Below are 27,344 nucleotides of genomic sequence, written 5' to 3'. Positions count from 1 at the left end.
TAATCTGATGATCTCTTTCTCCATCTACCTTTCAGTAGCTCCAAAGTCCCCTCAAGATTCATTCCCAGTTCCTCCTCAAGCTGTACTAAGTGCTGGTGTCCACTCCTCCTCTCCCCTCCCTGCTATGGAGGTGTCAGTGCCTGCTGTTCAGATGCATTCAGTGGTTTGTCAATGAGATGATTCTTTGAGGTACCATCTCTGGTTTACATGTATGGCAATAACATACATAAAGGAAGAGTAAAGACTCAAAAGCTCAGGCTGTTGAACAAAATGACATTTTCATGAACCAAAAATGAAAAAGAAAAAACAAAAACCCTACATAGTTTAGACCCCAACTGTGGTCAAAGATCAGAAAGGGCTAGTAGCCTGTGTCCTTAGAGCAGCAGGCTCAGAACAAAACTCAGTGCCAGGCCTGCTGCAGAGCCAGGAGTCACACTGTGATCTGGTCATACTTGACAAGTTTAGAACCAGGTGTCAGATCCCTCCTTGGATCACAACTTACATAAAGTTGCATCCTTGGATCACAACTTACATAAAGTTGCATCTCCCAGTTAGGAGATGGGAAGACAAGAGCCATCTACAGTTTGGTGTCTGGACCTGTTATGTCCTAACACCATGCTAGGTCATGAATATGGAACTGTCAGAGAGGAATGAACCATACTGGGTTGGGCCCTGAGAGGCAAATCAAACCTGCTACATAGAGAGCAATACTGGGGGCCTCCAACCACCTGCCACTCAAAATACATCTGCAAACTGCAATTCCAAAGGAAATAGATTTATCAATACAAAATAATACCAAACCAACAGCACATCATGCTTTCCTAGTCCCATGTCTCTGAACATTGATCTAACATGATTACTGCCATCTTGTTTGTAGTTGCCATTATGTCACTATGTGACTCCAGCACACATCTCAAACCCTACTAAATAAAGTTGGCAGGCTAGGGGTATATCTTAGTGATAGAGCACTTGCCTAGCATGTTTGAGGCCTGGGGTTCCATTCCTAGCAGAGTTTTTTTTTTTTTTTTTTTTTTTTTAAAGCCAAGTATATGGTCTTATGCCATTAAACATGTTAATAGTTTTTGAGAAAGGCAAAAACTTGGCTTATCATATACACCCCTTCTTCTTGTCTTAGGGTATGGGGAATCCACCTGTCTGCTACTCAAGACATGCTTCTGCCAGAAAGTCCCCAATAAATTACCCTTTATGCCATTCAGGACCTGTATGACTCTTCAGCTCCTTTCACTTTTGGCAGAGAATTCTCATACAATGGGACTGTAGTTTTTCTAAAACAATTGCAGTCCTCCTATTTTTCTGTTTCCACTGATGCACTCCTGTTATTTTATATCCTTTCAGAACACAGCTTTATGCTTATCACATCTACCCTAAGATTCACCCTGGGTCCACAAGGCCAAGCTTGGGAGCACTTTCCTATGTTTGCTCCAATCACATTACTAACCACACCACACCCTGCTGCTCTGCTGGGCCACTTCTACTCATCTGTAAGCTGCTAGAGTCCAGGAACTATTCTGTACCCATGTTCTCCCCATCCCCAGCACAGGGTCTGACAGTGGTAGGCACCAACATGAATACCTGCAGAGACTGAGGAACTTACTTTCATGAGTGCTGTCTCACCATTGCTCTGCTGGACATTTACAAAAGCTCCAGCTTCCAAAAGAATAGCCACTGTGGTTAAAAAGTTCTATTAAAAAAAAAAAAAGGTTTAATTTCCAAAATTCTTTACACAGTTTTTAGAAATTATGAAATATTAAGTCATCAGGAAAACCACTGGGCAGATTTCATCCCAAGTGTTGGGTGGCTACTACTTTGCGGTGTTTCTTCACTGCAAAGGTCCACAGCAGCATAGTGTTGAATGTTGAGGGTGGCGCCTGCTTGGGCACCTGCTCATAATCATGTGCTTCTATGCCAGTAAGTGCTATCTGACGTTTAGTCATTGGTTTCTATATAAGAACCTCTGCAGGGGCTGGTGTTGTGGCTCAGCGGTAGAGCGCTTGCCTCGCACGTGCGAGACCCTGGGTTAGATCTTCAGTACCACATAAAAATAAATAAGTGAAATAAACGTATTGTGTCCAACTACAACTAAAAAATAAATATTTTTTTTAAAAAAGAACCTCTGCATATAAATCCTTTAAAAAGTTAATACATGGGAACATTTTAATTAATAGCCAAGAGCAGAACTTAATTTCAGTTTGAAAAATAATGCTGAAATCAGTACTGGTACTTTAGAGGCCAAGTTTAATATAAATTACTTCCAGCTAGATAAATCACATTTTGAAAATTTAATTACTAAGTACTAGTGATGATAACAAAATCCATTCATAATATATCACAGGTCAACTGAAATATCAAAGTATAAGGTTATGTTATCATATGACCATTATATTTCACTGCAGAAACAGACTAAATTCCTGATACAGTGAAGTTACAAACCTTCTCAGCGGCATGGATGAGGGCTGTGGTTCCATTCTTCTGTCGTCCATTCACTTTTGCACCTTTGGTGATAAGAAGTCTTAAGAGGTCATCCTGCCCGCCTGCTGCAGCAAGCATCACCAGTGTCATCCCACTGGAATCCTTTGTTGGTTTATTAACAAAAAAGCTTATTAGTCTTTAATCAAAAAATTTCTGGTACCAAGTCTCTTCACCGAAGATGTTTCAAGGCGAAATCACTAAAGGTACTGATTTAAAGCATCTATTTTTCACCACAATATGCTAAAAAATAATTAGAAACCATAACCTTTAGAACTATTTTTACACATGACTGTTGGCATAATTTTTAAAACTTTACAACATCCGTGTATTAAATTCTAAAAACACATCAACAACAGTTTGCATGATGTAAAAATGAATGTTGAATTATTTGGGGGCAGATGGATCAAATTCTCTACCTAGAAAATCCAAAGCAAGTAACTTAAGTATATAAATGAAGAGTCAAATGTACAAAGTTACTGTATTCATAGATGGAAGACTCAAGATACAAATAAAAAACAGTTCTCTGCCAAATTAATCTACATATTTTATGCAGTTTTAATCAAAATTCTAACATTTTTTCCCGAAGTATTATCCCAAAGGATTAAACCTTAAAAATATACAACAAAAGCAAAAACAAAACAGAAGATATCATCTTTTCAATGTGAGAGTAGACACTCAAAAGCACTGACAGATGTGACTATCCTAAAGTAAGAATTCTTTAAGCAATATAAGACTTCAAACAAAAAAAACTAAGAAGAAAGGGCTGATACGCTTCTACATAAAAAACACATATACACTAGTGTGAAAAAACCCCCAACAACAAAGAAAAGATGGGCAACTGCTATAAATGGGCCACCACCAAAAGGACACACACAATGGCCACATGAACAGTACTTTTTCATTTTTCACAGAGGCAGAGGGTAAGCCAGAGCGAAGCCCAGACAGAGCAAAACCAAAAGAAATCGTCATTTTGAGAGGTTGGATTTATAAGTTCTGTATGTTCATACAGCTCTATACAATATGAATTTTACAAAATGAATATGCATTACTTTTGTTATTAAGAAAAAAACTGGGTGAGGTCGTTGTAAGCACTAGTAGAGGTGTGGGTTGATACAGGGTTTGGGGCGCGTTTGGTGGAAAACTCATTGGGGGCCAGATTTGTTTGTGTTCTTTCTCTGGACTCAAGCAGCAGTGAAAAACATGAGTCCCTTAAGATCAAAACAAAAGCACAGAAGAAGCGGGTCAGATGCCAGAGAAAATAGAAATCACCTGGAATAAAAAGATGCTGAGAACTGCTGGCTTATGCACCACTAATGAGACACGACACCCCAAAAGGGAGCGCTATGCCAAGATCAAGATTTCTCTGAAAGTCTGTGACTCTGCAGACCACCTCCGTGATACTTTGATCCATGAAATATGCCATGCAGCTTCCTGGCTGCTTGATGGTGTCCGAGATTCTCATGGTGATGCATGGAAGTATTATGAGAGAAAATCCAATGCGGTGCACCCCGAGCTGCCCAGGGTCACTCGTTGCCATAACTATACAATTAACTACAAGATTAATTATGAATGTACTCAGTGCAAAACCAGGGTTGGCCACTACACCAAATCGTTGAACACAGAACGCTTTATCTGTTTCAGATGCAGAGGGCCTCTGGTCATGCTGCCATTAACTCGTAAAGATGGAACCCCCATTGAGCCCCATGTGAGACCATTTGCCAAATACGTGTAGGAGAATTACCGAGTGGTGTTTCAAGGGACAGCTGGGATCAGCCATGGGGATGTGATGAGAAAGCTCAGCAAGGATTATGTTGCCAGTAAACAAAAGAAGAATCCTTAGAGTATGTTTATATGAGCTGAATCCTTTACTGATGAAAAGTTTTAGAAAAAAGTCTCTATTATTGTGAAGTTATGAATATTAGAGTTTAAATACATGTTTTAAGATTCTTGTTATTCATGATTATTGTTCTTAACTAAGGGCTCTATTGCTAGTCATTTTGTCCAGGACCATACCCTGAAACACTCCGGATCCACCTTGGGTCTTATTTTGAAAGCAAGTTTTAAAATGTAGAAGAAAACAGAGAAGAAAAATGAGTTTTTAAGAGTGGCAGATTGAGAGAATGAAAAGGATACTGGGAAGAGAACAGTTTTAAAAGCAGCAGTTTACACAGAACTGTTGTCAGATATAACCTGCTAAACCCACCTAGACAGAAAAGACAAACATGTTGTGTGAATTCAATTGCTGATGACACCGAGTGAAGCTGTCAAGCTATATAATTATTCAACAAATAAAATGTTTTTGCACCTCAAAAAAAAAAAAAAAAACTAAAATCAAATTTTTGTTTGTTTTTTGGCACAAAGGATTGAACTCAGGGGAACTTTCCACTGAGCTACATCCCCAGCCCTTATTAAACTTACAGACAAGGTGTCAACTAAATTGCTGAGGCTGGCCTCAAACTTACAATCCTCCTGCCTCGCCTTCCAAGTCAATAGAATTACAGACATGTACCTTCCTTGAGATTTTTCAAAGACATATTACCTCTTGGTCCAGGTTGTATTCTTCATTTGAGTTAAGTGCAACCTTTACAGTAATATAATCCCCATTTTTCACAGCATCCCTCAACAAGTCTAAAATGAAAGGAAAGGTGAATTAGATTTTTATTTTTATATATATATATTTGTGAAAGGGAACTGAATAATTCCAAAACCACTCACTACTTGGAATTGTATCTGTTGTGACAAAAGTCTCATCTTCTCCATCGAGGTGCTTTTGAAAATCTTCTAATTTCATCCATTCCAGCTGCAGGTCCATGCCCAAACTCAAAATCTGTTGCCTACCATCTGGAATATACAAGGGCCTTCCTTATTAACATACACTTTTCTGAAGTATTATAAAAACCCACAATGTTTTGTGGTGTTTTAACCAAAACTTTATGTATACTTTTAACATAGGTTAATAAATAATTCCATCTTTAACTGATAAAATTCCTGACTCTCTTGAGAAATTTTATAATAAAAACTATCTACATTTAGGTATTCCAAAGATATAAAGATAAATGGGTAACTTGTAATTGTAAAATGGTGAAATATGAAATTTTTAAAACATTTATTTATGCTGTTCATCTACAACTACCAAAAAAAAAAAAAAAAGATGAGAGAAGTTTAGAATAGCTCTGAGATTTGTCAAGCACATCAGAAAATGATAGGCCTGGTTTTCACAAAGATCAGAGTCCCCGCCCCTCGCCACTCCAGTCACAGAGGAAGCCAACATCACAGCACCAGGCAACCATGTGAACAGGACAGACGAAGATTCATACTAATTGAGATAATACCATCAATTCACAGGACTACTGTAAGAGAGAACAAATATAGACTAGAACCACTGAAAAGACTTTAGCTACAGTTCAGATTCTGTTCTCTAATGAAGCAAAGTGATTTTAAAAATCTATGTTCATTCATACTATGTTCTGTATTGTTACTTCTGGACATGATAGGTTTATCTTTCTCTAATTTTAATAAAAATTAGATGTATAACAAAGAATGCATGTTGTGAAGCAAAACAATCAAAGTATGCATCTGTGACCAGTCTTTCAGAGAACCTGTACCTTCACCCCTAACTGCCCCTCCACAGTGTTATTTCCATCCAGAATCTAGTTTAGACTGATTTAGTCAGGCCCTTTCTTAAAACAATTTTGCCACAAACAATATATACCCCTAAAAAAAAAAGTTTTTGTTTCTGAGCTTTACAAAATTATAGTTCTTCAAATATTCTGGATACCAATGCTTTGTCTTTTCATTTTTTAAATAGTAGCTATAGTGAATAGATTTTATAGTCAATTTTATCACTCTTCTTTTATAAATTTTTTGTCTTAAACATTTCTCTACACCAAGGGTCACAAAGTTATTGCCCTTCTTAATCATCTAAATACCTAACATCTAAATATTATCTGTATAGTCAAGGCTTCATTCCATCAGGATTTCATGTTCATCCATGGGGTTTTATCTGCATGAATAACCAATTATTCTGACAAAAATAACAGACCTTTTTTATTCTTGCATGGTAACCCTTCCACGCAAGACCAGTAAAGCCCTTGAATATAAACCCATAAAATAAAAATTATTTCATATTAATAATTATGACTATTCAGTCTATTTTTTCTTAGGTAGGTTTTGTTAAACTACAATTTTCCAGGAATTTTCCCATGTCATTCAGCTTTCAAATCTATCCTAAGAAACTGCACATAGAATCCCTTCATCTTTTTTTTTTAATATTTATTTTTTAGCTTTAGGTGGATACAATATCTTTATTTTATTTTAATGTGGTGCTGAGGATCGAACCCAGTGCCTCACACATGCCAGGTGAGAGCGCTACTACTTGAGCCATATCCCCAGCCCAAAATCCCTTTATCTTTTAATCTGTACATAATCTGTAACTTTTTTTCACTTGAAACATTATGATTTCATTCCTTTCTTTTCCCCTTTTCAACAATATCAGAGGCTTGTCTTTTCAAGGAACCAATTTTTAAATGTACTGATGTTCCCCACTGTTTTTTTGTTTTGTTTTGGTTTTGTTTGGGTAATTCTAAGAACTAAACCAAAAGGCACTTTACTACTGAGGTAAAAAACATTCCAAGCCCATTTTTATTTTTTATTTTGAGACAGTGTCTCACTAAGTTACCCAGGCTGGCCTTAAACTTGTGATCCTCCTGCCTTGGGCTCTCAAGTAACTGGGTTTATGGGAGTGCTCTCAGACAGCTTGCATCTGCTCTTTATTGCTTGGTGTCCTAACAATAGTGCTATCTCTAGCATTTGCACTCTTGAGCAACCATCTTCCTCCACCTTGCCTACTGGTCCTGGAAATTAACCCAATTTCCTACAAGCTCAGCAATACATCCAGAAATATGTTTTACATAGTATCTAAGATCTAGTTGTTTTGCACTAAAAGAGGATCTCCCAGAATATCTTGTCTGTCATGCATTCAAATTATTATTGTCAGCTGAAATCCCAGCTACTCAAGAGGCTGAGGGGCAGGATGATCCAATAATTTGAGGCCCATCTGGTAGCTTAGTGAGGCCCTGTCTCAAATAAAAAACAGGACTGGGTATAGCTCAGAGGTAGAGAACCCCTGAGTTAAATCCGTAGCACAACAAAAAATAATAAAATAAAAAATTCTCAATCTACTTATCAAGACTTACAAATGATAACCTCTTACTTATCAGATTAAACTTCCTTATGCACATGGTAGACAAGTGCTCTACTCCTGAGCTACATTCCCAGCCCCTTTTACTTTTTATTTTGAGAAAAGCCAGACTTGAGGTTGCAATCCTCCTGTCTCAGGTTGAGCAGCTGGTATTAATATGTGTTTACTACCACATCAGGCCACTATAATTTTATTTGGTGTTATTTACTACAAAGTTAAAAGTTAAAAATAAATGTGTGACAATTTTCAAAAAGAAATCTAACGGTGCACAACTGGGCTAGAAAATCAGAAAACTTTATAATTTCTAAATGCACTAAACGTATGAGCAGAAACTTAGAAAATATGTTACCTCATTTAAAAGTCAAAGAATGACTTGATCTTCAATATACAAAAGACTTATCCAGTGATGCAAATAAAATCTTGTTATTTTCTGATGAGATCAGAATTATAGTCAGAAAAGAGTAAATAATACAGTACATTACCCAGAAATTCTACAAAACAATGCCAAACAAATTCACCTGAATTCTCATCCATGTGGCACATACTGTCCAAAATCTCCTGATCACCTTCTGCAGCAATGTATGCCCAAGTGTCAGTTTCATCTCTGGTATTCCTCCTCTCTTTGAATGAATACTTGTTTTCCTTGGTTTTATGATCTTCTGTGGTTTTACAATCAAGTGGTATTTCTTCTCTTTTCCGATTATTCTCAGGAACATCATTTTTCTCTTCTGTAGTTTTTTTAAATAAATCGAATGCATTTCTGATTTCTTTAAATGCTAGTTCAAAAATTAAAACTGATGTTAAGTATGAGTCGTAAATTTCTTTTGCAATCAAAAGAAAATCTGGGTTTAGTATTAAAGAATAAGTATTTTTTCCCCAACCTTGGGATTTTTAAATTTTTAAAATATTTTTTTATTTGTTCTTATTAGTTATAAAGTATTTTCTTAATTTTTACTAATATTTCTCTTGGTTATAAAGCAAGATCAGATTTACTATCAAAGTCACAAAGTGATTTCAACTGGTTTTTCTATTAGCAGCTTGTTATCAAAAGGATGTCCGGGGTGAATAGCTGTCCAGGTATTCTGAACTATTCCCCTAAAGTTGTGACAAAGGTCTAGTCATCTTGAGCAGCTGGTATTATATATGTTTACCACCACATCAGGCCAATATAATTTTATTTGGTGTTAAAGTTAAATGTTAAAAATAAATGTGTATGTGACAACTTTCCTACTGCCAGAGAAATCAGCCTAATAAAAATGCATCCTGGGGCTGGGGCTTAGTGGTAGAGTGCTCACCTCTCACGTGTTGAGACCCTGGGTTCGATCCTCAGCACCACATAAAAATAAATAAGCCAAATAAAGGTATTAAAAATGTTTTTTTTTTTTTAAATGCATCCTGTGATTAGGACAGAAATGGTTTCTGGTGGTGAATGGAAGAAATAGCAGGCTGCCAGAGTCCTGAATCTGCACTCAATAAAATGACTGGATACTACTAGCTTTGAATTCTCACTTTTAAGTGAGAAGAAAAGCTGGAGGTATAGTTCAGTGATACAACATGTGCTCAGCATGTATGAGATAAGAAAATTGGCAAAGTACTTAACAATTGGAAAGGACTCTATTATAAACTCAGGGTACACAGTAGACAGGTTTTACTAACAGGGATACTGAAAATTGGACCCATCAGTAAATACCATTATAAATGGGATGAACATTAGTTTCATTTGAGGTTATAAGTTCACAGCAAAAAAATGTGCCTGAAATTGATATACAAGTTATAAGGAGGGGAGCTGGAGCTATAGCTCAGTGGTAGAGCACTTGCCTAGCAATCACAAGGCCCTGGGTTTAGTCTCTAGCAATCAAGCACATGCAGACAGAAACACACATGCACACACACACATAAATACACACAAAGAAAAATGTTAACAAAGTAGAGCTAATTATAAAATATTTTTAAATCTCTAATTATTCTTTGAAGAGATAGTAAACTTAAGATATAGTTACTTTATGTGTGATCCTCCAAAATAGCTATGCACCTGTCTGGCTTTAATTACCTGCTACCACTGCCAAACTCCAGCCTAGGCTTAGAACAAAATCTACTTTTAGGACTAGAGATATAACTCAGTGGTAGAGTGCTTAATAGGCATGCAAAAGACCTGGGATTCATCTCTAGCACCATAAATAGAGAAAAAAAAATCTTCTTTTAACATTACTTCAGTTAACATTTAACTTTTAACATTACTCCAGAGAAAAGATTATAATTACTATTTAGAATCACTTTTTTTTTTTTTTAATCCTGGGATTGAACCCAGGGGAACCACATCCCCAGCCCTTTTTATTTTTTACTCTGAGACAGGATCTCACGAAGTTGCTTAGGGCCTTGCTAAGTTGCTGAGGCTGGCTTTGAAACTGCAATCCTCCTGCCTCAGCCTCCTCAGATGCTGGGATTACAGGTGTACAACAGTATTTCTAAGTGAACATATTTTCTAAGTACTTTTGGTATATAAATTGTTTATTTGGTGGGGTTTATTTAAATACAGCAATGGTGATTTTTTAAAACTAAAGTACTTGGTTCCAATACTAACTTATGTTATGGATTCTTAATTATTACATATTGTCTTTTGCATGTGGTAATGAGAAAAGAATCTAGGGGCAATCTGCCACTGAGCTACATTGCTATACCTTTTATTAAAAATTTTTGAGTCTTGCAAGTTGCCAAAGCTAGTCTCAAACTTATGATCCTCCTGCCTCGGCTTCCCAAGACACTGGGACTACAGATATGCAACAATGCACCCTGCTCTATTATTAAGTATCTTGAATTGATCAAAATGTGTATTCAATATATTTATATATATAAATGAGAGTTTGATACAATTAACATAGTAAACAAAAAAGTTTGCTTCATTTAGCATCCACTAAAAGACACCTTTACTTTAATGCCACAGTGAATTTCCTGTCTCTGTGTAATTCTAACATTCTACCATCATACTTCTGAAAGGTAGGAAGAACATAGTGAACAGAAAGAAAATAATACAGACACATAAAACTGTTATACATGTTAAGCCTCCCTCACCAAAAATCTGAAATCTAAAGTGTTCCAAATTCTGAAACTTTCTAAGCACCACCAATGCCAAAAGAGAAAAATTCCACAGGTGACCTCATGTCATAGTCAAATACAAGTACAGGGGCTGGAGTCGTAGCTCAGCATTAGAGCACTTCCCTTGTATGTATGAGGTTTGGTTCCCAGCACCACATATAAGTAAGCAAATAAAATAAAGGTCTGTCAACAACTAAAAAAAATATTCCAACAAACAAAAAAACACACAGGTACACTAAAAATACTGTATAAAATTGCCCTCAAATTATATGTACACACACACACACACATAAATGATTATATGAAACATAAATGAATTGTGTTTAGACTTGGGTCCCATCCACAAGATAGTTCATTATACGTATAGGCAAATATCCCAAAATCAGGGGGAAAAATTCTAAATCTGAAATACTTTTGGTCTCAAACATTCCAGATAAGCACATTTCACCTGTGTAATAAATTTAGGTAACTGGTTAAATAAAAGTAGTAGAAGGCTCTAAGTGAATATTCACTATTCCCCAGTGAATAAAATTTTCTGATTTATAACACTGCAGGCTAAAAAAAGAGATTATCTTTACAGGAAATTAAATTCTTTGTATAAAAAGATGGTGACAAAATTGGCAAAATGTTTTTATTTACACTTACTCTTCAATCCCTTTGGCTCTTTTCGACCTTTTTCTTCCTTGTCTAAATCATGTCTTTTCTGGTACTTTTCTTTAGGTTCAATTTTTTTGGTCTCTTTCTCCTGAAAAAATATTTAAAACTCAAAACAAGAATGGATAAAGAGCTGATAGTGTAGATTTGAAGACTGAAAAATGTAGATAGGTACATGGTGCTATTATCTACCTATATGTTAATAGGGTACATGATCACTGATCATTTAATCTTTTTTACAGTGCTTCCTCAATCAATATTATCCTTCAACTATTTGATAACTTACACAATATCAAATTCAAAAAACCTAATGCCAGCTTCCCAACTCTTCTTTGGGAATTTTATTGTTAAAAAATAAAATGCTGGGGGCTGGATGGTGGCTCAGTGGCAGAGCACTTGCCTTGCATATATGAGGCACTGGGTTCCATCCTCAGCACCACTAAAAATAAATAAATAAAATAAAGGTATTGTGTCAATCTACAACTAAAAAAAATGTTAAAAAATAAAATAAAATGTTGGGCTGGGGTTATAGCTCAGTGGTAGAGCACTTGCCTAGCATGTGTGAGGCACTGGGTTCGATCCTCAGCACTGCATACATGTCTATTGACAACTAAAAATATTTAAAAAATAAAATGTTATAAAAAATAAAATTCCAAGAATATTTCACCTAGTCTCATCAAACATGACTATTTTTATTTCTCCATACTCTCCCTTCATCCTTATAATTCATTTTTCACATGTATGTATGGTTTCTTTTCCATATTTTCTAAAGTTTTCCTTTTTTATTACATTGACCTCAATATTTCAATGGATACCACACTTCTCAAATTGATACAGTTTCTTAAACATTTTCCCCATATCTAGACAGTATTTTATTGTTTTTTCACTGCTGAGGATCATACAGCCATAAATATCTTTGGGTAGAGAGCATTTCCCCACTTTAAAATGATTGCCTTAAGACAAATTCCTAAAACTGGGAATAATGGACATAAAGAAAGTAGTCGTTATCATAGCCCTTGATAAATACTACATATGGATACTTTAATAACTTGGAAAATATTTTCATTTGTATGAAAGATCCTACAAAAAATTTTATTATAACAATGGGACAAATGATAATAAATAATTTTGTATGAATTAAAACTTATAATGTTAATGTACCCTGTATTTGAGTTTTATATTCTTAAGACAATAGAGCAAAATACCAAGTAGGATGGAAAAAGCTAATAAATTAAGTTCATGAAGCTACAGTCTGAGTATACAACAATTCCCTAATGACAGAAATACTTCATAGTTCTACCATTTTCTTTTCATTATTTGTGAAACCTCCCGATCACTTGACACGCCTTGGTCTGCTTTGGGTATTTATGTACTCTAAGATTATCCCTACTACCCTTACCTCCTCAGTTGAGTCAGGGGACCTGAGGACTCTCTCTTCCCCACCAGTCCTGGAATCCTTCTGTGTTTGAGCAGATGAAGGTGGGCTCAGTTTATCTAATTCTGTGTTACTTCTACCCTTGTCTTGATTCCTTTGTTTTTTAGGTATAGTTTTTTTCTCTGAGAAGATGATGTTCTTGTTTTCTAGCCTTTTGCTCTCTTTTGGTTCTTCAGTCTTCCTCAACTTCTTTTTTTTCCTCTTGGCTTTGACATCAGCATCCTCATCAGCACTTACAGTTTCATCCAACTGTTTCTCCAAACTACCCTCTTGAAGTGCCTCCTGGCATGTTTTATCTTTTATACTTTTAATTTTTTGTTTCTCTTCTCTGTTGTCATTAAGTAACTCTTCACTGTCATCCTCCTGAAAAGAAGAATCATTAAGCACACTTGATTCAGACTCTAGCTGAGATTCAATACATTTCTCTTTTTTTGTTTTTCTGTTTTCTTTGGGATCTTCTCTCATTTTAGTCTTTAAATCTCTTATTTCAGCCTTTTTAACTTTCTTTAATTCCTTAGCTTCTTTGATTTCATCCTTTTTGGGCTTCTTAGAGTCCTTTAATTCTTCTTTGGCTTCCAAAATTCTTTTCTTTGTCCTTAAATCAAATACAAAATTTTCAGAGGAGCTCTCTAGCTCTGGCCTGGTTTTATCTTTTAGTTTCCCAGTCTTTGTTTTTTTCTTTTTTAAATCATCCGGGCTTTTCTCTTCTTTGTGCCTTATTTTTTTCTTTTTCTTCCTTGGGGAAGTATCTTCTTTTGTCTCACTTTGCTGATCACTATCAGAGTTTGCTTCAAATATGTCGTTATTTAAAGATAGTCTCTATAAAATACAAAAAAGGATAGAACACTAACATAATTTTAAAGATTTTGAAAAACTAATAATAATTTTATTTTTTTTTAAAAAACTATTTTTTTTAATATTTATTTTTTAGTTATTGGCGGACATAACATCTTTGTATGTGGTGCTGAGGATCGAACCCGGGCCGCACGCATGGCAGGCGAGCGCGCTACCGCTTGAGCCACATCCCCAGCCCCTAATAATAATTTTAAATGTTTAAAAAAGTGGTACTGCCAGGAGCAGTGGTGCACACCTGTAATCCTAGCAGCTTGGGAGGGTAAGACAGGAGGATCAGGAGTTCAAAGACAGCCTCAGCAACAAGGTACTAAGCACCCTGTCTCTAAATAAAATACAAAATAGGGATAGGGATGTGGCTCAGTAGTCGAGTGCCCCTGAGTTCAATCCCCAGTACCTTAAAAAAAAAAAAAAAAAAATGATACTAATAAAATCTGGGAGAAATTTTTTAAAGCATATTCAACTTCTTAACATTACCTACACTGAAGCTGTATAAAATATTACCTATTGGGGAAATACTGGGAAATAATATTGCCCAAATTATATTATATTGTGTGCATGTATGAATATATAACAACAAATCCCACCATTATGTACAACCATAATGCACCAATTTAAAAAAGATACTACTTATATCTCATTTAGCAAATAGGTCCTGATAGTAATAATAAGCATCAACTAAAAAAAATGGTAAAATACAAGCTAGATGTGGAGTTATATGCCCATAATCCCATCTATTAGGAGGCTGAGGCAGGAGGATCTTAAGTTTGAAGCCAGGATGGACAATTTAGTGAGATTTCAGTTCAAAACAGAAGTTTAAAAAGAGCTGGAGATATAGTTCAAAGCGAGAGTGTTTGCTTGGCACATGTAAGACCCTGAGAGGGATGGGATAGATGAACAGAGAAATAGAAAATGTCAAATCCCTTGAGGCCCCATGTATATGACTTTAACTTCAAACTTCCCCAACACATAAGAAAGTAATTTTCACATTGTTATAAGCAGTTATAATCCAAAGACAAAAATTTTTAAATACTTTGAAATACAGGATGTTCTTAAATTTGCTGTTACATTTCACAGTTTTATATGGACGAAGCAAGCTGTACAGAAATCTTACTTCCCTGATTAATTGTTAAATAATGTTAAATATTTCCTATTAAATTATATTTTCCAATTCCAAAAATTTAAAAAGTAATTAAGAATAAGGTATTTGTATAGACACAAAATGTTGTGAAAACTATTTTAACTTCCCATTTCCCAAAACTGTCTTATCTTAAATAACTGGAGAATGGAAAGTAGGGGAAAAAAAGACAGGTAAACTTAAAATGTTTCACGTACAGTGCCTAAGAAATGGATGCCACCAAGGTTAAAAAGATAGAGGGAACAAGGTGGTACTGGCTTAAATTTTTAAATCTCCCTGAATCACTGCATAAAAAACAAAGCAACTGGGCTGGGGTTGTGGTCTAGTGATAGAGCACTTGCCTAGCATTTATGAGGCACTGGGTTTGATTCTCAGCACTGCATATAAACAAATGAATAAAATAAAGGTCCATCAACAATTTTTAAAAAATTTAAAAAAAAAAAAAACAAGGCAACTACAATTGCAAAACAAAATCCCACAGACACCATTTATAACAAAATTAGGTGGTTGGGGTCAGAATTGTAGTTCAGTGGTATAGCATATACTGTGTTGGATAGACACACACATACACACACACTCACAAATCAAGTGGCAAATTATCTCCAGAATATAAATAGGTAGGGACAAACTATTAAGAGCTTTAAGATCTACACAGTTATACATACCTATATAGGAGTAAGGGAAAACAGCAAACACTAGGAGATTGTGGTGTGAGAAATAACAGATTCTTTGAGAAGAACACCTCACCCAGGTGAATTATGCATAAGTGAATTATGCACTATGAACTCCCCAAAATAACCAGAGTCGCAGAAAAGGGAGGTGGGATTGGGGGTGTAGCTCAGTGGTAACGCACTTGCCTTGCACACATGAAGCCCTGGGCTCAATCCCCAGCTATGTTTTTTTTTTTTTTTTAAGAAAAAAAAAGTAACCAGAGCAAGCTCACTCCCGTCACTTGCACAAAGCCATAATGAGGAGAAACTGCTATGACTGGATTCCAGATAAAGCTGCACAGAAACAAAGAAAAGATCCAGAAATCAGCTGGGCACGGTAGTGCATGCGTATAATCCAAGCAACATGAGAGGCTAAGGCAGAAGAATTTCAAGTTCAAAGCCAGCCTCAGCAACTTAGTGAGGACTGTCTCAAAACATAAAAAGGGATTGGGATGCGGCTCAGTGGTTAAGTGCCCCTGGGTTCAATCCATGGTACCAAAAAAAAAAAAAAGGAAAATTCAGAAGTCAGTGGTGGTTGGGTAGGGTGAAACAGAATCTTAAAAAACCCTTATAAAGTAATGCCATATTTTTGAACCCTTCAATACATAATAAAGGCAGCTGCTCAGGAGCCGTGGAACTAAAAAGAACCTGTTTTCTTCTGCCTTCTAAAACTTAAGGAAAAGTCATTTCATATAAAAATAAATAGTACTAAATGATTTGGATAGACTATTTTGTTAAATTGTTAAGAAAAAAGAAGACTAAGGAACACAGTCACAAGTCAGGCATGGTGGTGGTGTGATCCTTGTAATTCCAGCTACTTGAGAGGCTGAGTCAAGAGGTTCATTTGAGTCCAAGAATTTGAGCCAGCCTGCTTAACATGAGACTCTTAAAAAAAAAAGAAAAGAAAGTTTTGGGGCTGGGGCTTAGCTCAGTGGTAGAGCACTTGCCTTGCACATGAGAGGTACTGTGTTTGATCGTCAGCACCACATAAAAATAAATAAATAAAGATATTGTACCAACTAAAACTAAAAAAATATTTAAAAAAAAGAAAAGAAAGTTATAGAACTGGAGTTCAAAAACAACAAAGTCCTAAAAACAACAAAAACATGCCAGAAGGCTTGGGATATATATAGCTCAGTGGTAGAACACTTTCTTAGCAAGTATGAGGCCCCAGGTTCAATTCCCAGTACTATAAAAAAGAAGAATAAAAATTAAAAAAAAAATGCCAGAAAGACATGCCTCTAAAACATTCAAACAAACAAACAAACAAAAAACTCTGAAGCATCAGTCAAGAAGTCATTTGTAAGAGGAAGAAATCTGGATCAGATGTTGGAGAGCAATAGGTAGTACATATTTGTGGCACGCATGAACACAGATGAAGAGATGTTGAATGATGCAATTTTTCTTTTACTGACTCAATTTCTACATTTACAATGAAAGAATAACAAAGTTTGTAAATGGCCAAATGATTCTGCTAAAGAGGGAAAAGCCCAGTGACCAGATGTATTTCTTGCCACATGCCCATTCACTTATAAGACCTCAATGATTAGGCCCAAGTGTCATACAGTAAATAATTGAATACTTTGGAAATGAAAGAGTTCACAGGCTGATAAAGAAAACAGATATTTCAGTCACATAAATTAAAAACTCAGAATGTTATTAATGCCTGGAAGTTTCAATTATTTTATAAAATAAAGATAGCTTTGGAAAAGAAACTTTCAAATAAAGAAGTATTTTCCTAAAATTAGGATATTCTTATCCTTTTTAAGCTCAAGAATGAGCTTCAAACACACTTGTCTATCAATAATTTAAAAATAAGAGGAGGTTGGGTGTGGTGGCTCCCACCTACACTCCCAGGAACTCAGGGCAGAGACAGGAGAATTCCAAGTTTGAGGCCAACCTGGGCAACTTAATGAGATCCTGTCACAAAATAAAAAAATTTTAAAAAAGGGTGGTGGGATATAGTTCAGTGGTAAAGCACCCCAAATCCTCCTCAGTACTAAAAAAAAGAAAGAAAGGAACCACAAGTTGGCTTTAACCAGAGGTTCAAAAAGTAATTAATAAATGAAAATTTAAACACCACCATATGTAAAGGGAGCATAAAGTTAATATTCCATATGACAAGACTACTTGGGAATTATTTTTTTTTACATTAAAAAAATTTTTAGTGGTAGTTGGACACAAACCTTTATTTAGTTTTATATGGTGCTCAGATCAACTAGTGTCTCACACATGCTAGACTAGCGCTCTACCACTGAGCGTTTCTTGAGAGTTTTAAAAGATTTCTTACAAAGACAGGGAAGAAATATATTATAGAAAGATTTTGAACAAAAGGCCTAAATTTTGAGTTTTATATATAAACCAACTGCTTAATAAAGCAGACATGTGGGTACATGTATATGCTTTAACAGAAAAAAATAGGGAAGGGGGGCTAGGGATGTGGCTCAAGCAGTAGCGCGCTCGCCTGGCATGCGTGCGGCCCGGGTTCAATCCTCAGCCCCACATACAAACAAAGATGTTGTGTCCGCTGAAAACTAAAAAAAATAAATATTAAAATTCTCTCTCTCTCTCTCTCTCTGTCTCTCTCTCTTTCGGTCTCTCAAAAAAAAAAATAGGGAAGGTAGCAATAGTATCTATTCTAGAAAAATGAAATACAACATAAGGAAAAATTTGGGGGGAAATAACAATCTAATCTGAACTCATTTTTATAAAGAGTTTCTGTTATAAAAATTATAAAACTGAGCATTTTGGTTGGTAATTTAAAAACTATACTATGGAGCTGGTGTTGTAGCTCAGTGGTAGAGCACTTGTCTAGCACATGAGGCATTGGGTTCAATCCTCAGTATGATATAAGTAAGTAAATAAATAAATGAAGGTATTGTGTCCATCTACAACTAAAAAAAGTAAAAAATGTTTGGACATGCATTCACTTAAAAAAAAAAAAAAAAAACATACTATTAAAAGTCCTGCCACCATAGCATAAATTTTAAAAATCGGCAATTCCACTCTTCTAACTGGATTTCAAGCTACGAGCCCAAACTAAAAGACAACCTAGCATAATGGTTAAGAGTGCAGTTGCCTAGTTCTATGAAAGTGGGTGAACTTGAGCTAGTTAACTTAGGTAAACTTCAGTTTCTAACCTTAATCCATACAGAATGCTAACCCAGTGTGTATAAGTTACTATTCAGCAAATACCAGTTGCTTCTGTTAGTGCTATTATTACCATTAACAAGCATTGCACATAATCAGAACAGGGTCCTAATATAGCTTTGGCCATTCAAAAAAACACTAGGTATTCTTTTTTTTTTTTTAATATTTTTATTTTATTTTTATGTGGTTCTGAGGATCGAACCCAGTGCCTCACGCATGCTAGGTGAGTGCTCCACCTCTGAGCCACAACCCCAGCCCTGCACTAGGTATTCTTAAAAATCTCCAACTGTAGGGAGAAAGGGAATCAATGTTCAGTCCTTACAATAAATTATAAGTGGGCTAGAGATGCTCAATGGTAGATCACTTGTCTACTGTGTGTAAAGGCAGTGAGTTCGATACCTAACACTAAAATAAAATAAATTATAAGCCAGAGTCAGCTGTCTGTGTGAGAAATACAGTGTGCCTTCACTGTATTTACTAATAAGTTTTTACTAATAATATCAAGTATTTACTAACAATAAGTTAGTTACTAACTAATAAGTTCAAGAATCCTTGCCAATATTCTAAGAAATGACTATATTTGGCAGGCAGGGCATGGTGGCACACAGGATCCTGTAATCCTAATGACTGGGAGGCTGAGACAGAAAGACTGCTAGTTAGGAAACTCAGCAAGACCCTGTATCAAAATAAAAATTTTTAAAAGGCTAAGGATGTAGCTTAGTGGTAGACTGCTGCCTAGCACATAAGATAGAAGGAGGAAGGGATGGACAATTACTTCTTCTTCTTTTTTTTAAATATTTTTTTAGTTGTCAGTGGACTTTATTTATTTATATGTGGTGCTGAGAACTGAACATAGTGCCTCACACATGCCAGGCAAGTGCTCTACCACTGAGCCACAACCCCAGCCCAGGACAATTACTTCTAAGAAGAAAAAGAAAATTAATGGCAAAAATGAGAAGTTGAGTACAAACTGGTTCAATTTGTAAAGAGAAATTATAAATGAAATTAGTAAAAGGTTAATGGAAAAACTCATAAGATTATACTAACTCAATTATTCATGGAATGACAGAATAAAGGATAAAATAATGAGGGAAATTAGTACAGCAAAAATAACAAAATTTGTGCATGAGTTTAACATTATCCCACTTCAGTCCACCTTCCAATCTTTTTCCAAACTTTTAAGTACAGAAGTTTGACTCATCTGAGTTTGTCTGATTACTCTTGACTACCATCAGGAAGAGCTATGTATAGCCAATGAAATAGTTAACTTATGATATGGCTTTGTTTTCTTCTCTTTTAGGTTACTCTTTCTTTTCTTTTATCTTTTGAGGTGCTTGGAGACTGAACCCAGGGCCTTGATGCAAACACTCTTATCACTGAGTTACAGGTCTATCCCACTCTTAAAAGAAAATATTAACCAACATTCAAGTCTGCTATCTCCCCCAAAACTATGTGTTGAATGCCCAGTCCTCAGGGTGATGCCACTAGAAGAAGGTGGGGGCCTAGTAGGAAGTCCTTATGCCCTCAAAAAGGATTGCAGACCCTGGTTTCTTCCTGATTCCTGGCTTATGAAGGCAAATAGATGGCACCTCCACATGTCCCACCTTTGCCATCCAACACCCCCACAGGAATGGTCTGTGTGATATTGAACTGGAACTTTCAGAACAGTAAACAAAAATCTTTTCTGTTTATTATAAGTTATTTATCTCTGGTATTTCATTATAGTGTTAGCTGACTAACACAATGACTAAACTAGTTTGTGAAATGCAATTTACAGATTGGTTACAGACAGAAAAGTACTGCAAAAATTACTGAAAGCAGTCTGTGATAATAAATTAACTATATGAAATTTACAATAAACTATTGCATATTTAATTACTTGTAAGATATTTTTTATACAGTTAATGTCAGTAAAATTCATCATAAACTTAAATACAAAAAGCCAAAAGAGAAATGTGATACCTGAATATCCTTCTTGACTGTTTTAGTTTTGTTTTCTGCAACTTTCTTCCTAAATTCAAGAAGAACTTCTTTACAGTCCTCCAAATGAATCTCAGGCTCCCATGTATCATCATCTGATGTATATCCTTTCCATCGAACTTTATAAAGGATTTTACCCTGTGGTATAAATTAAAAACAGGCAAATAAAGCATACCATTAGCTGATTACATTTCTAAAAACAATACAACTGCTCAGAATACATGAAAGAACTTGAAAACTACTTTCAAATAGAAGTTAACATCATATTATAAACTATATATATTCATCTCCTGAGGCAAGTGGGTTAAGAAAGAATAATACTATTGATCTACTTTTTACAAACCAAAAACTAATTTTCTGATTATGTAAAAAATTCAATGTATAATATTGGAAAAGCAATGAAAAATAGGAAGAACCAAGTAAAAGTCACCCAAGGATAAAAATTTTATCTCATTTCTTTACTTACTGCATTAATCATGTTTAGTGCTTTTTAAGATATTAAAAATATAATACTATAATGGTTAATCTTGGTCAGGTGTGGTATGCACACCTATAATCCCATCAGTTTAGGAGGCTAATATAGGAATATTGAGTCCAAAGCCACCCTCAGCACCCTGTCTCTAAATAAAAATACAAAATAGGGCTGGGGATGTGGCTCAGTGTTTGAGTGCCCCTGAAGTTCAATCCCCAGTACAGCCCCCACCAAAAAAAGATTAATCTTGCTTTCACTCACATATCAAGCTGTTTTTAAAACATTTAAAAAAATTTTTTTTTATTTTTTAGTTTTCAGCAGACACAACATCTTTGTTTGTATGTGGTGCTGAGGATCGAACCCGGGTCGCACGCATACCAGGCGAGCGCGCTACTGCTTGAGCCACATCCCCAGCCCCTTAAAATATTTTTGAAAGACATGATTTTTAGTGACTGAAGACTGTTTCATCACATAAATACAACAAAACTGTCCTTTTATAAACCAAGTACTAAAAAAAGATGAAACAAAAGCAAAGAACAAAATTAAAGAATATTCTTCCTACGGGAAAAAAAACAAACAAGTATTATTGTGATTGTTTTTATATAAAAAGTTGTAACATCCTTGTATATTCCTGATAGGTTGATGAAATAAATCCCAACAGATCAATTAAGTTTAAAAAAAAAAAAAAAGCAAAACAAGTTGGGAATACAGGTGAAGTGGTGGTAAAGTACTTGCCTAGCACGTGTGAGACCCTGGGTTTAACACTCCCCCACCCAAAAAGAAAGAAAGATAGGGAAAAAAATCCAAATTGGAAAGGAAGAAGTAAAACTCTCTGTATTCACAGATGATGATACTACATATAAAACGTCCCAAAAAGTTCCACAAGAAAGTTACTTGGAAAAAAAAAAATGCAAATTACCTAAAAGAAGAAACAAATTCAACAAACATGTACAGTACAAAAGAACACAAATCATTTACCCACAATGAACCAATTCAAAAAGGAAATTAAGAAAGCAATTCCATTTTACAATAGCATCTAAAGGAATACTTAGGAATAAATTTAAGCAAGGAGGTTGAAGACTTCTGCACTAAGAATTACAAAGTACTGCTAAAAGAAACTAAAGATGGCCTAAAATAAGTAGAAAAGCATCCTGTATTATTAGGTAGAAAGACTTAATATTTTAAGATTATTACCACCTAAAGCAATCTACAGATTCAATGCAACCATTATCAAAATTCCTACTGCCTTGTTTGTATAAATGGAAAAGCCAATTCTCAAATTTATATGGAACTGCAGGAATTCCTGAGCATCCAAAACAAAAGAAAAATAAATGAGATAAAGCAGATGCATTGTACTTCCTCAAAATTAAATCTTTCTCCTATCAAAGGACATTAACAGGCTGGAATGTAGTTCAATGATAAACAATTGCCTCGCATGTGTGAAACCCTAGATTCAGTCCCCAGTGCCCAATAGACAAAAAGACCAATAGAATGAAAAGATCCACAGGATGAGATAAGATATATATACAACTCTTTAATTTACAAGCAAGATAAAAAACATAATTCAAAAAAATAGACAAAGGAAGGCTGGGCATGGTGGCACATGTCTATAATCTAAGCTACTGGGAAGACTAAGGAAAGAGACCACAAGTTACAGGCCAGCCTCAGCACCTGAGACCCTGTATCAAAATAAAAAAATAAAAGGGCTGAGGGTGTAGCTCAGGTGTAAAACACCCTTGGATTCAATCCCTAATACTGGACAGGGGGCGGGGGACAGCAAAGGACTAATAATTACTTCTCCAAAGATATACAAACCAGCAACAAGTAAAGATGTTCAACCTCATGAGTCCTTAGGGAAATGCAAATCATAACACAAAATGAGATACCATTCCACACCCAGAAAATTACTGAAGCAACAGAAAATAACAAAATAATCAGTGTTGGAAAAGATAGAGAAAATGGAAGCTCCAAACATGGGTGTTGAAAATGTAAAATAGTACAGTTACTGCAGAAAATAGTTCCTCACAAAGTTAAAGAGTCACCCTATGACTCAGCAACCTCACACAAAGGTATATACCCAAAAAAACTGACAGGGACTCAAACAGATATTTTACACCAGTGTTCACTACAGCATTATTTACAAAGCCAAAAAAAGATGGAAGCAACCCAAGTGTCCATAATGAATAAATGGATAAAAAAAATGCAATACATAGCCGGGCGCTGTAATCCCAGCAGCACTGGAGGCCTGAGACAGGAGGATCTAAAGTTCAAAGCCAACCTCAGCCTCTGTAAGGCACTATACAACTCAGTGAGACCTTGTCTCTAAATAAAATGCAAAACAGGGCTGGGGATGTGGATCGGTGGTTGAGTGCCCCTGAGTTTAATCTCTGGTACCCCTGCCCCCGCTCCAAAAAAAACCATAAAAAAATGCAATACATACAATGGAATATTATTCAGTCTTAAAATGTAAGGAAATCCTGTTATATACTACAACATAAATGAACCTTGAAAATATGCTAAGTGAACTAAGCATAAGCTAGATACAAGAAGACAAATATTTATTATTTCACACATGAAGTACCTACAATAAGCAAATTCACTAAGAAAGAAAGTAGAGGTTACTGGGGAATAGGGGAAGGGAGGAGAAAGAATGGGAACTTACTGTTTAATGGTAAGAGTATCTAGGATAATGGGTGTCTGGGTTTGGGAAATAATGGTGATGGTTACACAACACAGGGAATGTAATTAATATCACTGAATTGTATACTTAAAAGTGGCTAAATGGCTCATTTTGTGATATAACCACAATTTTAAAAAAGACCTTTATTTACCTGTTGCATCTTTTGTCCATTTTTCTTGCTCATTTTTAAGAATTTCTTTTTTCTTTTTTTATGTATTAAAGATTGAACTTAGGGGTCTTTTATCACTGAACCACATCCCCAGTCATTTTTAATTTTTTGAGAAAGGTTCTTGCTAAGTTGCTGAGGGGCTCACTAAATTGTTCAGGCTGGTCTTGAACTTGCAAAAATCATTCTGCCTCAGCCTCCTGAGTTGCTAGGGTTACAGGTATGCATGATGAGAATTTCTTTTTAATACTTCATGGTTATTAAATCTTTGTCATATTCCAAATGTTTGCTTCTCCAGATTCTGCTCAATTCACAATCTCACTGAGAAGCAAGAACATACAACACAGTTGTCCAAATGAACTGCAGAACACTATATAGCAATATATTTAATAGGAGCCTGATTTTATTCATACTACCATTAAAGCAATAAACTTCACAAGCTGGATATGGCAGCACACACCTATAGCCCTAGCTATTCAGAAAGCCAAGGCAGGAAGATCCCTTGAGTCCAAGTTCAAGATCAGCCTGGACAACACAATTAAGACCCTATCTCAAAAACAAATAACTAAATAACGTTCCAAGCTGACTGCCAAGATCTGATGACATTAAGAGGAAGAGATAAGGCTGGGAGGATGGGGAGAGAGGTGCCTGGGTAACTTCTAGGGCAGTAGAACACAAAGGGCACCTGCAGTTATTTGCTAAGAAACTTACAAAAAGGCTATTTTTAAATCAGGACATTTGAGGAAGTCCATGCCTCTTCAAAGAAAGAAAAATGCCTGATTAATATTTTGAATGTACTAAAGGCTGCATGAATACCTCATGGACACAGAATACCTTACCCAGGGTTGGGCAGGGGGCTAACTTCTTAAACTTACAATTCTATATAAACTATTAGACAACAGCTGCTCTTGAGGATCTCTTTTTGGGAGATCTGCTTTCTATTACTCTAATAAATCCTGTTACTTTGCTCTCCCCTTTGTGGATTTTATTCTTCAAATTCATGAGACAAAGAACCCAACTCTATGCTCTGTGCTACCCTGATACGTCACTTTACCTTTCAGTCTTTTGGGGGAGCAGATATTGGGGACTGAACTCAGGGGCACTTGACCACTGAGCCACAAAACCAGCCCCATTTTGTATTTTATTTAGAGACAGGGTCTCACTGAATTGCTTAGCACCTTGACTTTGCTGAGGCTGGCTTTAAACTCATGATCCTCCTGCCTCAGCCTCCTGAACTGCTAGGATTACAGGTAGGCGTCCAGTTCAATCATTGTTTTAGTCAGTTTTTTTGCTGCTGTGACTAAAGAACCAGACCAGAGCAACTGTAGAGGAGAAAAAGTATATTTGGGGGCTCATGGTTTCAGAGGTTTCAATCCACAGACAGCAGGCTCCATTCCTTGGAGCTCAAAGTGAGGCAGAACAACATGGTGGAAGAGTATGGTGGAAGGAGGAGGCTCACATGACGAAAGCAAAGGGACACCTATACTTGCCAAATACAAATATATAGTACCAAAGCCACCAAAGCCATATATAGAACCTACCTCCTCCAGCCACATCCCACCTGCCTTCAATTACCACTCAATGCCCATCAGGGAATTAATTCACTGATTCAATTAAGCTTCTTATAAACCAATCATTTTTCCTCTAAACCTTCTTGCATTGTCTCACACATGAGCTTTTGGAGGACACCTCGAATGCAACCCATAACAGTCATACTCACTCCTTCAATCATTCTGTCATCTGTGGAACATCAATAATGTTTTATAATTCAGCAACAATAACTAAGTGGGGGGAGAACAATGTTATATCAGATGAGAATGTAAGAGCATTTATGAAGGTTAGTTAAAATTGAAGAACTAAAACAGATTAGACAGTATTTTTGTTTAAGAAACTTAAATTATAAGGGAATGGGGAAGAAAAGTAATCTTAGTAGTATGAAATACTGCCTAAAAGAAAGCAATATGGTTGGCCTTGGTAGAAATATCATATAAAGAAGTATATCATTATTGTAGAGTATAGAAATATGCTAATTTACCAATAACAGGTCACAGGAATGTATGATATTGTTTGCGTGTATGTGAGTAAAAATTCTGGCACTGGGGATGTAGCTCACAGGTAAAGCACTTGCACAGCATGTGCAAGGTCCTGGATTTTATCCCCAGCAAAATAAAATAAAATAAAATGCAAATTTGTCATTCAATGTAGTTTTTAAAAACAATACTTAATATCAAATGGGCCAGAAAAAATAAAGCAAATATGATAAATTATTTTTAATATCTTTATTTATTTTTATGTGGTGCTGAAAAATCAGTGCCTCATGCATGCTAGGCAAGTGCTCTACCACTGAGTCACCCACAACCCCAGCCCTGATATATTATTAATAACTGGGAAATCTGGGTGAAGATATATGAGAGATCCTATATAATTCTTATAATTTTTCTGATAATTAAAATAAAGCAGCCAAGAAACTAGTAAACTTTACTATGAACACAGTCATAAATTTAATGCTTAAGCCTGGTACATTGGGGCATGCCCAGCTACTCTGAAAGTTGAAGGAGGAGGATCACTTGAGTTCAGTAGTTTAAGGCCACCCTGGGCAACACTGCAAAACCCCATCTCAAAAAAAAAAAAAAAAAAAATGGGGCTGGGTTGTGGCTCAGTGGCAGCACGCTCGCCTAGCATGCCCGAGGCACTGGGTTTGATCCTCAGTACCACATAAATGTAAAGTATTGTGTCTACCTAAAACTTAAGAATGAATATTTAAAAAAAAAAAAAAAAAAGAAAGGAAGGAAGAAAGGAAGGTCTGGGGATGAAGCTCTCAGTGGTGGACCACTTGCCCAGCATACATAAGGCCCTAGGTTCCCAGCACAGAAGGATGGAAAGAAGAAATGAAAAGGAAAGAAGGAAGGGAGTCTCAACTAGGCTTGGTGGCACATGCCTATAACTCAGCTACCTCAGTAAGATTCCAAGTTTGGACAACTTAGTAAGACCCTGTCTCAAAATAAAAATAAAAAGGCCTGGGGAGAGCTGGGGCTGTGGCTCAGCGGTAGAGCATGCGTCTCACATGTGTAAGGCCCTGGGCTTGATCCTCAGCACCACATAAATAAAATAAAAAGGTGCTGTGTCCACCTACAACTAAAAAAAAAAAAGGCCTGGGGATATAGAACAATGCTAGAGCAGTAGAGCATGTGCCTAGGGTGGGCAAGGCCCTCAGTTCACTCCTCAGTAGTGGGGAGAAAAAAGTTTTAATAGATTTCAAAGAGTATAACATAGAGAATTCTCTGACCAAAATTCAAGTAAACTGAAATTAATCTTAAAAGATAA

General features: G+C 35.9%; 1 protein-coding gene across 2 annotated transcripts in view; it reads right to left on the bottom strand.

The window, feature by feature from the left end:
- Mphosph8 (M-phase phosphoprotein 8) overlaps positions 1-27,344 on the bottom strand; it is a 43,199-nt gene that overhangs the window by 5,969 nt on the left and 9,886 nt on the right. Inside the window, exons 2-9 of one of the 2 annotated variants that reach the window (XM_046447467.2) lie at positions 20,685-20,840; positions 12,837-13,691; positions 11,429-11,528; positions 8,209-8,418; positions 5,206-5,331; positions 5,030-5,118; positions 2,452-2,592; positions 1,616-1,702 (exon numbers count right to left, since the gene is read on the bottom strand). In XM_046447467.2, coding sequence (XP_046303423.1) covers positions 1,616-1,702; positions 2,452-2,592; positions 5,030-5,118; positions 5,206-5,331; positions 8,209-8,418; positions 11,429-11,528; positions 12,837-13,691; positions 20,685-20,840 — 1,764 coding nt within the window. Of the gene's footprint in view, positions 1-1,615; positions 1,703-2,451; positions 2,593-5,029; positions 5,119-5,205; positions 5,332-8,208; positions 8,467-11,428; positions 11,529-12,836; positions 13,692-20,684; positions 20,841-27,344 lie in introns of both variants that reach the window. The other variant, XM_046447457.2, reaches the window with a different exon arrangement.

This window comes from Marmota monax, unplaced genomic scaffold (assembly GCF_021218885.2).
Source record: "Marmota monax isolate L192 unplaced genomic scaffold, Marmota_monax_Labrador192_F-V1.1 WCK01_AAM20220418_F8-fsc00043, whole genome shotgun sequence".
Lineage (NCBI taxonomy): Eukaryota > Metazoa > Chordata > Mammalia > Rodentia > Sciuridae > Marmota > Marmota monax.
Note: the sequence above shows the minus strand (reverse complement) of the source record. Positions and strands in the feature narration are given on the sequence as shown.